Here is a 14,190-nt window from a genome sequence, read left to right as displayed (position 1 = left end):
TTTTTACAATCCTCAAACTTTCACATCCTAAACATAAGCGTCCTGACTCTATTTCCAACAGGTCTCCTCTAAGGAAGGCCGATCAGGTGGCCAGGTGCTGACGGACCTGACGAGTCCCCCTGAACCCGTCTCCTCCAAGAAGAACCTGTTTGAGGCCGGAGACGTCTGGAACCAAAACGCCATCTCGGTCACACCGTCGAAGGTATTTGTCTCATCTCATCTCGTCTTCAGCCTCTTATCCGGGGTCAGGTCGCGGGGGCAGCAGCTTTAGCAGGAGACCCCAAACTTCCCTTTCCCGGGCCACATTAACCAGCTCTAACTGGGGGATCCTGAGGCGTTCCCAGGCCAGTGTGGAGATCTAATCTCTCCACCTGGTCCTGGGTCTTCCCCGAGGCCTCCTCCCAGCTGGACGTGCCTGGAACACCTCCCTAGGGAGGCGCCCAGGGTTCATCCTTACCAGATGATCCTGAACCACCTCAACTGGCTCCTTTCAACGCTAATGAGCAGCGGCTCTACTCTGAGTTCCTCACGGATGCTGAACTTCTCCCCCTCTCTCTGAGGGAGACTCCAGCCCCCCTCCTGAGGAAACACATTTCGGCCTCTTGTACCCGCGACCTCGTTCTTTCGGTCATGACCCAGCTTTCATGACCACAGGTGAGGGTAGGAACCAAGATTGACCGGTAGATCCAGAGCTTTGCCTTCCTCAGCTCTCTTTTCGTCACAGCGGTGCGGTAGAGCGACTGCAACACCGCCCCCACTGCTCCGATTCTCCGGCCAAACTCACGCTCCATCGTCCCCTCACTCGTGAACATGATCCCGCGGTACTTGAACTCCTTCACTTGATTGAGGGTATAGAATAAAACAGTAATTACGGTACATGAAATAGATTTAGGTGAACACAAAACATGTTTTTGTTTCACAGTAATGATGAATTTTACTCTTTCTGTCTCAGGATGCAGATGGTTTAAAAGTGGGCGTGGCTGATCTCATCAATCAGTGGGTGAGAGGCGGTGAAGATGGGAGCAGGTGCAGCTCACCCTCCAGACCTGCAGTAAGTCTGAATTTTACCCTGAATGACCGTGAAACTTGCCTCTGCTTCATATCTCGCAGTGCAGCTGTATATTTGGCAAGATTCACAAAACATTTTACCCCTGAGCCTGTCTTTTTTTCACTCCTCCTTTCCCCAACTCCCTTTCTGCCTGAAAAGTTCCTTGACTTTATTTTATCTACATTTTGTTTCATGACTCTATTCGATCTGCATTCCTCTCTACTCCCCCGAGCTTCATGCAACCTCACCCAGCCTCTTTTCATCTGCTGTAAATCATCTCGACTCAGTGTAACAGAGCAGTCAGTAAACATCTGCCCCCTTGTGGCTGCAGAGAAGACAAACTGTGTTCTTAGTGTATGATGCTGTATTTACAGGACTTGAAACCTGATGGTGTTTTAAACATCAAGAAGTTACAGCGTAAAAGTCTGGCAATCCGTCTCTAATAAGTATCATCTAATCAACTGAATTTCAGGAGAGCTGCACTGGTAAAAGGTATAAGTTTGTGGTGACGGGTCACGGCAAGTATGAGAAGGTTCCTGTGGACGATTGCAGTGAAGATGCAAACTGCCAGTCAGGTAAAGTCCCTCTACCATCCTTCACTCCTTCATTATGGGCTGTATTAATGTTAGATATATTTAAAGGTTCTCTGTGTAATGTTGTTATTAGCGACCCCTGTGGCCATTAGTGACCTGCAGTTAGCATCCTGCAGTTAGCATTCTGCAGTTAGCATCCTGTTGTTGTGCTCACACACTCCATAAGAACGAGCGAGTACCAACAGTGAAACAGTGAGACTGCATATAATTGTCTTAATGCTGTAAAATTAATTAGGCTACAATCATATTTACAATAGTACCAGCTTCCTGTTTGCAAATCACTCAATCAACCGGTGCCAGAAATCAACTGGCAGCAGACTCATGCCGCGTAACATTAGCCAGCTAGCTGTGACTTAGTTACACTGCATGGATCCGGCATTGTTGCTTGGTAACGTTAGCTGATAAAGTAATTTGCAAGCCAAGGCAACCATGAAAGCCAGAAAGTAGCTTATTACTGTTCACTGGGATTTATTGACTATTAAAAAAATTTAGAATAACACAAGGCCACAACCTTTAACAAGGACTTGTCAGCTGTGATGTGTCACCTTTTAAACCTGCTGTAACTAGATCTGAGTTACTGCTATATTTAAAAAAAAAAAAACCACAAGCCAAGAGTTTCACATTCAACTTTATGCATTTTTGAGAATCACACAGTAAACAAAAAACATGTTATAGTTTAAGCATCAGTGTAATAAACGGGGCGGTGGTTAGCTTATAGGGGTAAAGCCCCCCTTACTGAAAATAAATTCCACATCATCATGGTCATCATCTTGGGGGAAACCATATTTTTTTAATCCAGACAAAAAGAAACAAAATAACAACACGCTAATATCTACTACGGCAGCACCAAAACCCTCCAAAGCTGTTAAACATCACACCCGTCATCAAATACCTGTCTTCTCCACCTATCACATTTTCTTTAGTCTGTCTTCATAGCATCATCATCATCATCGCCATCATCATCATCATCATCATCATCATCATCATCATCATCATCATCATCATCATCATCTATCATTTATTGGCATTCACCTGTACATCCTAGTTACGGTCTAAACTCAGTAACACTGTTTACGCGTCCTGGACAATCCACCACAGGCAAGAAATTACAATACACCAACAGGGTCACAAAGTTTTTTGGTTGAACCGGCTGGAGATCTCATCTCATCTTCAGCCGTTATCCGGGGTCGAGTGTCAGGGACAGCAGCTTTAGCAGGGGACCCCAAACTTCCCTTTCCCGGGCCACATTAACCAGCTCTAACTGGGGGATCCTGAGACGTTCCCAGGACCAGGTGGAGATCTAATCTTTCCACCTGGTCCTGGGTCTTCCCCGAGACCTCCTCCCAGCTGGATGTGCCTGGAACACCTCCCTAGGGAGGCGCCCAGGGTTCATCCTTACCAGATGATCCTGAACCACCTCAACTGGCTCCTTTCACCGCAAAGGGCTGGAGATGCTGTTATCATATCCTCAGTCATATCATCAGTGTTGGATTGAAACAACGGATCCCAACTTGAAGTCAATTTATTTAACCTATGACCGTAAAAAGTAAAAATACTATACAATCATATAAACTGACACCATGATATGTTTTCAATATTGCCCAAATACGAACATGTGGTTGTAATTTCTTGCCTTGATCGAAAGCCCGGACATCGCCTGCTTCGTTCCCTCCATACCTAACTTGTAGAAACAAAAAATCTCACGCTTTCTCCATCTTTGTTCGCCTTCGTTCAAAGTCCATCTGCCCTGTTGTTCCAGGAATGTAAAAGCCCTATTTATTACAGAGATTCCAATCTGCCTACCAGCGGTGTACACAAAAGCTTACTTTCTTTAGAAAAATAGAAAAAGTCAGAGCATGACAAATTAAACAATATGTAATCTATCATATCATCATTTCAGTACATGCATTCAACACTACATCTAGGCCATCATCGATTTAAAAAAAAAGGAAAATCTAGTTGCTCAGTATATAATCTTCCTTTCTCTCTTCGCCTCATCTTCTTTCTTTTTTGTCACATCCTTATTTAAATTGTGCAAAGATGCCACACCTGTATGACCGCTGTATTTTTAATTGTTTTTTTCTCTAAAAGCTAACTCATAGACTAACTTATACATCCTAAATAACCACAACTTATTCTCTCCCTAAAGAATAATCTACCTTCTGACTGCAGCCCTGATTCTCTGAGGTTCCCCTTCTGTCTGAGATCATTGTTTCTTTCTGTATTCACTTACCATTTATCAGTCCCCAACATACTTTTGCATCAGTTCAAGTATCCGTATCTGTAACTTTCGTTGAACCAAATCCTCTTGCTTTCCTGTTGAAGTCCTTGTGTTCGTCTTCGTGGGATTTGCGTTTTATCAGCCCCTTTTCAAACACTGCTGCTATTTTTGTGAGCGGCTTCTCTGCCGCCTCTTTAAGCTTCCTGGCATCAAAACGGGGGCTGTACAGCAAAATCGGCAAGCGATTGACAAAAGAAGGAACTTCTGCCTGAGTGTCTTTAGGTTCCTTTTTCTTGTCTGGTTCTTTCTTGTTGGCATTGATCTGGTGCATGACTCGATCTTTGGTAGAGAACATTTGAAACAGGAGAGCGTCCCACATGTTCAACGCCCTGTGACCTTCATGTTTGTTAACCACCTCCTGATTGGCACATTGGTCTGCTGACGACTTATCACCACCACCTTGATCTGTTTTCTCATTGCTGCCACTGGAGTTGGCTTGAGATTTGGCCTCGGGCACTGGAAACTTGGGTTCCTCTTCCTCAACGACCATGTGCTTTTTAAGCCGTGTCCATCCGCTGAGCTTACCCATGAGGCCTTTCGACTTCTTGACTGATTTAGGCTCGACGGGTGAAGGGGGTGTCCCTGTTGTAACAGTCTTCTTGTCAGCAGTTGAAGATGCAGTTGATGTCGCTAACTTCGTGGAGGATTCGGCCGCCAGGGTTTCCGACGGTGCAGCAGTGGTTTTGGTCCTCAGAACGTCCTTGAGTCCAGTTTTTTGCTGAGATGGCGGTGATGTTCCTCTGTTTGGGGATGGAGCTGTGACTGAGACTGAGGCCTGAGGCAGAGAGGCAGGAGTGGCAGAGTCAATCACAGCGGCTTTAACTATGGACGGTTTCATGACAGTATCTGTTGCTGGCTTTGCAGGGGAAATGTTCTCTACTGGTCGCCCTGTCAAAGGCTGAACATTACTGGTGTGTGAGCTAATCTGGACCTGATCGGGGGAAGTCTTTGAGGAATCTGTTTTTACAACCGAGGGTTTTGTTTCTAAAGTGGCGGAGGAAGGTCTTGATCTTACCTTCGTAATGGGAGGTTGTTCATTTAGAGTAGGTTTACTGGTTAAAACAGGATCAGTAGATTGGATGGGAGTGCTAGTTTCAGTGTTCAGTGAGGAGAGTTTTCCTTCCTTACTGGAGTTTGCTGCCGGGTTTGTTTTTATCTTGTGTGTTTGGGAATGTACCTTTGCCTCAACACTGTTATTAAGAACTGAAGTGTCTTTAGTTTTGGGTAGTTTTATTTCTGGTTTTGAGATGTTCTCTGTGATTGACTTAGCAGAGGGCTCAACAGTGCCCGTAGGTGTATTATTTCGAAGAGGTATAATGGGAGGGTTTGTCTGGTCTTTCATAATGACTGACAGGGGTTTTGTTTCTGTAGTACGGTTTAAAGAGACAGGAGTTTGAGAAGACTGGGCCGAGGTTGGACTATAGGCTTGAATAGGTGTATTACGCACTCTTGGCTCTGGTAGAGGGGAGGCTCTTGTTGCACTCCAAGGTTTAGTTACTCTAGGAGGGATAAGTGGCGTTTCTTTGGTGGCTTCAGCAAGGGGGAGGATATTCATGGAAGCGTGGTTATTCAAATCAGTGTGTGAGACAGTTTGAGTATTTGCAGTGTGGAGGTTAGTTTCTGTAGATTGCTTTTTTATAGTGACAGATTGATGCAATTGTTTCATTCCAGTCTGAGAGCTCATTGAATTCCTATTATCTTCAGACAATGTGATTTGACTTGCAATGGTTTGCTGCTCTACACTGGTACTAGATATGCTATTCATGATAGTAGATGAAGTTGTTGTCTCAGTCTTAGATATTACATAGTTTTTAGTTTTTGTAGGGGGACTTGCTGAAGATTTATTGACTATAAGTGGCTGGATGAAAGGGGATTGTTCTTTTACGGTGGTTTTAGTAGTAAATGATGCAGATGTGTCAGGTGATCTGTCAGCCAGAAGGCGTTCAATCTGTTTACCTTCTGCTTTTGATTTTGTGTAAATTCTTGTTTGAGCACCAGTGCCAGAAACGGGTTTTGCATCAATGGCTGGCTTTATTGCAGATGCACTCTCAGGTCTGCCTAATCTCATTTGAGGGCTTCTTGGTGGAATTTGCCTCATGGTTGGGCTGGAAGGCACCGTAGTTTTATTAACCTGCAAAGTATTTAAAGGTGGTTTAATGCTAGCTGCTGGGTCTATCTTCATAGGCAAAATAGCTTCTGTATGAAGCTTACTGGGGACTTTGGTTTCAGCAGCAAGAATGCTGTGAACATTGCCGCCAACATGTGTAGTTTCTGCAGCAAGTCCGCCGTGTTGAATAACGTCTACACCTCCTGGTTGTCCAAGTGGGACTGAGTCTGTGAAAGACTTGCTGACAGTTAGCAATCCTGCAGACAACTTGTTGGACATTTTGGTTTCACTTCTAGGTGAGTTTGGTACTATATTTCCTTTTGAAAGATTAGAAGTTGGTCTTGCCTCAATAACACATTTTGGTTCAATGTTTTCTGTACTAAAAGGTAAAAGTATACTGGGAAGATGCTCCGCCAGTGTTTTCCCAGTCATTAAACCTACTCTTCCATTGGCGGGTTGGGGATACAATTCTGTGTCTACTGTTGAGTTGCCAACTCTGTTAGTGTCTATATTATCATAAGTGAAGAGTTTATGATCTTTATTTACTTGACTTGACAGTATTACATCTTTAGCAGGGATGTTTTGACTAGTTTCAGTTGCGTGTGTGGCCTCTACTATAGCTCGGCTTGAGTTTGTGTAAAAACTTAATCCTTGAACAACTGTATCTCTAACTTTGCTACTCTGTGAGTTTAGAATTACATTCTTACTAGTCTTGGTTAGCTTTGGCGGCTCTTTTGAGGGCCCATTGGAGGTCATATCATAAGGAGATCTAATGCCTGAAATGGTTGGTATTTTGGTTGCATTGACATTAAGGTCAAGTACTTTGGTTTCAGTGGTAGATTTGCCCACTAAGTTAGTATTAACAGCAGGAACATTTGGTACACGTTGTGCTTGGGAGGATTTCAAAGAGAGACCTTCTATAGGAGAATGCATCTTCTTTACTACTGTTTGAATATTCGTTTCTATTTGAATTTTTGTTTCTGTGCTGAGCTGTTGTGGGATTTTTGTGCTTTGGGGTGCTGCAGATGCTGTGCAGATACTGTACTGTGCAGAACATACCGACGCTGTGACAGGTTCGTGTTGAAAAATGGATCCTGTGGAAATGAAACTTGATTCTTTAGAGCATACGTTTGAGAATTGGGGGATAGTGTTTGTTTTGTCAAGGATACATTCTATGTTTGCAGCCACAGAGGATACAATGGTCCCCATGTTTGTTTTATTTGACGGAGTAATCTCCCTCTCTACTGTGATTTTCTGATTAACCTCTTTTTTTTGTTTGTGCAAACCAGCTTCAGTAGACACTTTACCAGGTGGTGTTTGTGACACCAGTCTGGTGGCTTGTGGTATTCCTGAAAAGAATGCACCATTTATGACGCCATTCTCTGAGAATTTGTGCTCTGACTCTGTGGCAGGAGAGTGAACAACCTGGTTTTTACGCTCAACTAGGTCTTGGACAGGCTTTGTAGTGAGTTGGACATTGAAGCCATTGGTTGCTGATAGACTGACTTCACCAGCAGTTTGGTAAGACTGGACTGGAGCTATCTCTAATCGTCCTGACTGTTGTTTTACATTTGTGACCTTGGATTCTCTTTTTGTAGAGGTTTTCTCAAGGTTGTCACAATACTTTATGGCATCTAACCCTTTTGCACTATGCTGTGTATTTGCAGTTGAATCTATTTTCACTAAGGGTGTGGAAGAACATGGAGTTGTATTTAATGCTGCCTCTATAGCAAATAGTGACGCACTTTGTGTGTGTACCTCACCTGCTTTAGACATGTGTATTGGAGCCTCAGAGAATGAGGCTTTTGGTGTGGATACATCACTTGTGGTTTGTTGCATTGTTTGCTGTGACAAGCCAAGAGGGAGCTCAGGTTTTATTGTGTCCACCTTAGATGTTCTAAGTGATTTTATTCCAATACTGTGAGCTTCAGACCGACTCTCCGTAAACAGATCTTTGCTACCTGCGACGATCTGATCAGCTTGAAGCTCAGAATCCCTTGGAAGTTGTAAACTGTTAGCAGCAGAAGCCTCCATCAAAGATGGAAGAGCTTGATGTCCATTAAGTAGTTTTGTTGCATCAGACTTTGAGACATGTGATCCATCTACGGCTACATCAGACTGTGTTTGATTTGAAGACGTTTCATTAAGGCTGGGGGGTACAGGGCTGTGATGTGAGGTAATTGTCTTAATCCCACCATAGGCAGCATACTCAGCTGGAGTAAGCCCATAATATGTTGATCGTGATTTGGGCTTTGAGGTCGCCAATGATATTTGACTCTCCAATAGTGACGACAAAGACTTGCGTACATCCACCACTGGAGGGCGATACGGAGGCGACAAGGGGCTTGGACTTGGTGCTTGCCTTGAAATGACAGGTGCTGGGTTGAGATTTGAAGTCTTTGATACAGTGGATAAAAATGATGGGACCGTGGGTAAAGATGAAGCATCACTTTCAGAAACTTGGTTTGTTTGTAGTTTTGGGATGACTGGTTCTATTAGTGCAGGTTTGTTCTCAGCAGAGTCAGGCATAGTCAAACTTGATGCCAAGTTCTCTCTGGGGCACAGCTCAGTATTGGAAAAGCTTAGGTTTATGGTACTCTTTTGTGTATTTTGAATCTCTATCTCTTTGTTGTTGCTGTCTTGTTTGATAGCAGCAATGTGATTAACATCAGTCCTCTTCATTTCTTCTGTGGAAACTGGAGTTTTACTTATACTGCAAGTTTGAATTGCTGGTTTGTGTCTTGGTGCCTCGTTGGAAATTGCAGGATCTTGCAGACCTTTGGAAGAGTTGAAAATAGCAAATAAAAGTGGGTTAGGTTTAGATATTTCAATAAAGGGTGTGGATACCCGAGCTGGTGTACAAGAGGGAGTCTTAGGTCTTCCAGTTTGGGACATATTCAGTTTCTGATCAGTTTTTACCACTGACACAGCTGTTTTCTTTCCGTATGCATCAGATAATGATGCTCCCTGATAAATTGAGTTTATTATTGTGAGGTCCTGGATTGAGGGAGGTTTAGAGAGCTCATAAAACGTTGCCTTTGATGTATAAATCCTGCTTTGAGTGTCCGGCCTTGTCTCTTTACATGCTTCAACAAGTGAGATTTTTGAGGCAGTTATCTCAGGGAACATCTGGCTTGGAACAAAGTTGCCATTACTGGTAGGTCTAGCAGCCCAAAATGATGTCTGGCTCTGCGGGTTGTCCTTTGCGCTGGCGTTTGTCTCCCTCTGGCTGGGAATAACAGACTGTGTCTGAGTGTTTGAAACTGATAGCAGTGCTGGAAGAGGAGGTAGGTCTGCAACCTGAGAAAGTGCTGGGCCACAGTTGGGGGCGGCTAGGGATAGGGTCAGGCTGTGAGTTGATATTTTAGTGCTGGACTGCGACACAGCGACTGGAGGGACTGTTGTGGTTGACCCATGGGAATTTGGTGTCATGTTTGAGTTGAAAGTAGAGGGAAGAGGTGGTGCTGGAACCTGCTCAGGTGGCGATGGGGTTGGTGAATGCCTTGGCATTGTGATAGGAGCCATGTCATCAAATAAAAAAGACGAGCACTCATACAGTGGAGCCACCTGCTCTTCAGAAGTCCTGATCTGAGCTTTGTAGGACTGAGGGGGGAAGTTGCCTTTTTGGCCATAGGGACTATGAGGATGAGGGAATGCTGATGTAGAGTGATCGTAGAAGGAGTCATAGGGGACTGAAGGGTCTGCGATGTAGACTGAATCCGGTGTCCTCCGTGGGCTGGACTGATCACTGTGCTCGAGGTCTGTGCTCGCTTCGTTGACGGGCGACAAACAGGAGCGAAATGGGACAGGCGTCTGAGAGAGGCTGCCTTTTTTCTTGGTTCTCTTCTTCTTGATTTTCTGAAGCCTCACATTGTCTTTCCCTGGTTTTGGCAGTAAGGGTGGAGGATACTGCTGGGAAAGGTCAGGCTCCACCCCGTTACTGTAGCCGACTTCCATCAGCATTTTCAGACTCCTGCAAGACAGACGAGACACATCAGTCTGTTTGTCTTCAGATAAAAAGCTACTTATTTATTTAACAGCAAAGCAGACGCAAAACAGTCGAATTATGCATCAAAAGAATCGAGTCATGTAAAAGTTGGTTTAATCATGTTTGTTCTAACATAATTTCTGGTCGATACTAATAATGAATCAAAGTCCAAGATACAAGAAAGTGTCCTATAAGGTAACACATCACATCGCTGTTTTGGCATTGGCTTTTATTGCTTAGAAAATAGATTATTATGACATCAGAGCAGATATTGAATGAGATGTGGGTTGCATGGTGTGATGTTCTCAATCATTAACAGAGTTGTTCCGATGCCAACGCCAGTATCGGAAATGCCTCTGATGCTGCCTAAAACGCTTGTATCTGTATTGTCGAGTATGCAAGTCTATCAAGATAATGCAGTCTACGCAGGGTTAATAATAAACAGCTGTTACAAAGATAATAGTGTGTACTTTTTTAACAAACTGGTATTGGTCGATATGCAAGTTCAGGTATTGGAAAAGTGTTGTTATTTAGTATGGGGTAATGGATATATATGGACTTGTACTTATAAAGCGCCTTTCTAGTCTTCTGACTACTCAAGGTGCTTTCACAGTGTTTGTCACATTCACCCGTTCACACAGACATTCACACTGATGGCAGTGGACATCTACAGACCATCTAATCTAACCATTCACACCACATTTACACACCCATGCACAGCACAGGGAGCAATTCAGGGTTCAGTGTCTTGCCCAAGGACACTTCGACATGTGGAAGTGACATGCGGGGGAGGTGGGGATCGAACCACCAATCTCTCGAATGGAGGACAACCGACGAACCACAGTCGCAGTATCATAATTCAGAATAATGAAAAACAGCGAGCTAGAATCAGTTTGTACCATTACAGACTTGAGGGGGAAAAAAATAAAAAAAGTAAAACGACAAAATTGAAGTAAAAATGAAAAACAAAGTACATAAAAGTGTTTTTCAAAAATCAACTGTTGAGATCAAATCTTTATGTCATGTCAGGATTGGAAGTCATATAAACATATATGTAAACAAGATAACATGTCGATTGAAGTTTGCTTTTCTTCCTTTTCAGATGGACATTTCTATGAAGACTTGTGAAACACATGCTTGTCTTTGTTCTATCGCTTCATCGTTATCTGTTTTCCCAGCTTTACGTCGTAAATCCTGTTGTAATGACAAACTTATTCTGGCACTTATCATTTTACAAAAGGTAGTGAAGCAAATAGCGAGTCTCTTTTTCTGTTTATACTTTGCAGGTATTCTTTTGATCATGTGAATAATAATCCCAGCGGTAGTAAATGGTTTAATGCAATGTAATAAACATATTCCTGACATATGATCCCTCACTAGAGTTTCTGTCTTTGCTTCCTTTGTTGTTTACTGTGTTGTGGAGCTCCTCCTGTGTTACCACTTTAGTGTGTTCAGCTGCTGCTCAACTGTACTGATTTAACCCGTGCTAATGGCTCCAAGACATGTCTGCAGCTGGCTTTAGAGAACTAAAAGCTCTCATGACAACGGGCTCATTAGCAGGTTTCGAACTCTTAATTGGGTCCTGAAGATGCTGCATGGCTACAAGAAGCGTCACTATTGGAAATAGAAAGGAATGTAAAGCTGTTGCTTATGGCAAGGCTGCTTTGAAACGATGACAAACTACTTATGAAAATAGTCTCTCAAGGAGACTGGCGGATTTATAAATGACCTATGCGGGAAATAAAAGTAAACCCAAAGGAGGGTGATTGACACGTACAGGAGGGTGACCAGGTCCGTGCAGGGCGGAGGAGAGGGGGGGGGGCAGCAGCAGCATTTAGCTAATATTCGTGAGCAAGGAAACTTAAAACGTGAGCAGCAGTAAATGTGGCCATTAGCATTACAAACAAACAATAAGGAGACGTTCAAAGGTCAGAAGCATGATTAACTGACAATCTTTTGCTGTTGAGCAAGGCACCGAACCCCCAACTGCTCGGGGCGCCGGTCACTGGCAGCCCCCTCGCTCTGACATCTCTCCATTAATTGCATGTATATAGGTCCTGTCTGTGCATATGTGTGTATTTCGGGCCTGTGTGTGTATAAAATGAAAAAATAGAGTGAAAATTGAATTTCCCAATTGCGGGACGAATAAAGGAATTCTTCTTCTTCTTCTTCTTCTTCTTCTTCAATCAATGTAACATACACTCCTGTGCACCCAGATTATATATTTAAAAAGCTGTTTTTTAGTTTTATAGTTTGAGCTGGAGCTGAATTTTGACATAATGTATGAAGGCTTACACAAAAGGTTAAAGAATTAAAGTTTTACAATAGCTGGTTTTGTTCACTGTGTAATAAACTTGTACGTGTTCGTCTCAAGAGGCAACGTGAGCTGAATTGTTCCTTTTCTGTTTTAATATCGGAGTGGATCTTCGGGGTGACACTAGAAAAGGTCCACGGCCTAATTTTAGACCAAGGGAAATAAGAGCAAACATCCTGACACCGCGCACCTGCTGCCCGCTGTCCTGCAGTCACACAAACAGCCTCAGCCTGCTGGAAATCAATCCCAGGCTCAAATCCTCTCAAGAGCTGCCCCGACTGAGAGCTTAGCTTCGTGTTTCGACGCGATGATTATCATAAATTTTTATATATGTCGTGTTAACACCAGTGTAGTCTCAGAGAAGCGGGACAATTATAACCGATTGGACATTTCCTTCAAGTTCGACAATCTCAGTTTTGAACATTTCAAGTACAGCTGCGTCACAGAAATACCTCCTTTGTGTTTTGTTTGGTCCCCCTTTGAAATCTAAACAATGTTTGGCGAGTTTTGAGCAAATGGTTAACGTGAATCCCTGCCGTCAAAGTGACTCCTGCTGTCACGGTGACAAGGAGGCCAGCTGACACATGAGAAGTCCCCCTTTTAAGGCCCTGGGGTTGGATATCTGGGGGGCAGCTCAAAAGAGGAAAGTGTAAGATTAGCTTTGTGATAAAACTGTGGCATGACCTCAATACATCTAGCCTCTAAGCACCCAGTTAAGCAGAATGGAGGGCGAGACCTTTATTAATCGTCAGGTTGCTACAATACCAACGTGAGCAACACTTACCTGCCGTGGAAATAGGTGTTGCTCGTGTTTTGCTGCGCAGGCTGCAAAACAAAGTCAGTGTAAGAAGGGAGCTGCACAGATGAGGAATTCATTTACAAGCCAGGAGTGGTTTTCAAAAAAGAATCAAAGTAAAAGCGACGTGTCGGTGTGCAAGGGTTTATTAATCGCTGACTCATGCTTACATTCAACTGTCACAATTGTATGCAGAAACATACAACATGGTAAGCACTGCTACGCAAGCTCTTCCCCTCGCAGATAATAACGTCTGATATGCATCATGCGTTTAAGATTTCAGAGCGTGCACGTGCTTCTACCAAATCCTATGCACCGTTTGCAGGTTAGCACCCAGCAGGTGGGTCAGGACCACTCTGCAGTACCACCAGCTTGTCAATCAAGCAGACACTGAGTTTGACTGGTTTACCTTTAGCGAGCGGCTGTCGGGACAAACTGCTCTCTGCTTGTTAATCCCGGCTCAGAGTGCCACAGGGCCACTCATCCTGAAGTGAACTGAAGCCTTAGGGAGCGAGCCACCGTGCCCGTGGACACTCCAAAAATAATCCTTCAGTGTGCGTTGCAGAGGCAGACGGGGGGTTTCCAGGCCACCTGAGACGGCTGAGGTGCAGCCCCTACAGGCGGTGGGCAGACACCTCCACCTGTGGGAAGGTGGCTGTTTTTGTCAACTCAGCAGATGAGCAGGGAGAAATCCAGCATGTGAGCAGGACGCAAACCCTTTACCTCACATCAACAAAGATGGCTTCACTGGGGTTTATTTATTTTTTGGTTGATTGATTGAAATGTTTATTTTGAATATGTCACTAAAAACAAAATCAAATCAACTTTATTTATGTGGCACCTTTCATATTTTTCAGGAGCACAAAGGAAAATAAAAGCAGAACAAAACAAAACATGAACAACAAAGAAACACCATGAAAACCTCAATACACACAAATATACACACAGAGAAACACACAGACATACACACTCACGCAAAGACATACACACTCATGCACATACACACTCACGCAAAGACATACACACTCATGCACATACACACTCACGCACATACATACACACT

The 14,190-nt window shown here is 43.7% G+C and overlaps 2 protein-coding genes across 5 annotated transcripts in view; one reads left to right on the top strand and one right to left on the bottom strand.

The window, feature by feature from the left end:
- Positions 1-11,685, top strand: part of LOC310946454 (uncharacterized protein) — a 34,639-nt gene extending 22,954 nt beyond the window's left edge. For both annotated transcript variants that reach the window (XM_083912922.1, XM_083912921.1), the window contains 4 exons: positions 62-202; positions 953-1,051; positions 1,521-1,623; positions 11,120-11,685. In XM_083912922.1, coding sequence (XP_083769048.1) covers positions 62-202; positions 953-1,051; positions 1,521-1,623; positions 11,120-11,145 — 369 coding nt within the window. In that variant the 3' untranslated portion in view covers positions 11,146-11,685. The remainder of the gene's footprint in view (positions 1-61; positions 203-952; positions 1,052-1,520; positions 1,624-11,119) is intronic.
- LOC310946434 (uncharacterized protein) lies at positions 2,252-13,637 on the bottom strand. 3 transcript variants are annotated; one of them, XM_083912895.1, is made up of 4 exons: positions 13,537-13,637; positions 13,116-13,156; positions 7,793-10,002; positions 2,252-4,697 (listed from the first exon to the last, which is right to left on the bottom strand). In XM_083912895.1, exons 3-4 carry the CDS (start codon positions 7,847-7,849, stop codon positions 3,909-3,911), a joined length of 846 nt encoding a protein of 281 aa, XP_083769021.1. In that variant the 5' UTR covers positions 7,850-10,002; positions 13,116-13,156; positions 13,537-13,637; the 3' UTR covers positions 2,252-3,908. The 3 variants fall into 3 exon arrangements, with proteins under 3 accessions (XP_083769021.1, XP_083769019.1, XP_083769020.1); XM_083912893.1 differs by having other exon boundaries at positions 2,252-10,002; XM_083912894.1 differs by lacking the exon at positions 13,116-13,156 and having other exon boundaries at positions 2,252-10,002; positions 13,537-13,601.
- Positions 13,638-14,190: the final 553 nt, after the last annotated feature.

Source organism: Echiichthys vipera (assembly GCF_963691815.1).
Source record: "Echiichthys vipera genome assembly, chromosome: 1".
Taxonomy (NCBI): Eukaryota; Metazoa; Chordata; class Actinopteri; order Perciformes; family Trachinidae; genus Echiichthys; species Echiichthys vipera.
Note: the sequence above shows the minus strand (reverse complement) of the source record. Positions and strands in the feature narration are given on the sequence as shown.

Excerpts from the sequence above, each read along its gene's own strand:
- LOC310946434 (XM_083912893.1), bottom strand. The coding sequence starts at position 9,992 with ATGCTGATGGAAGTCGGCTACAGTAACGGGGTGGAGCCTGACCTTTCC.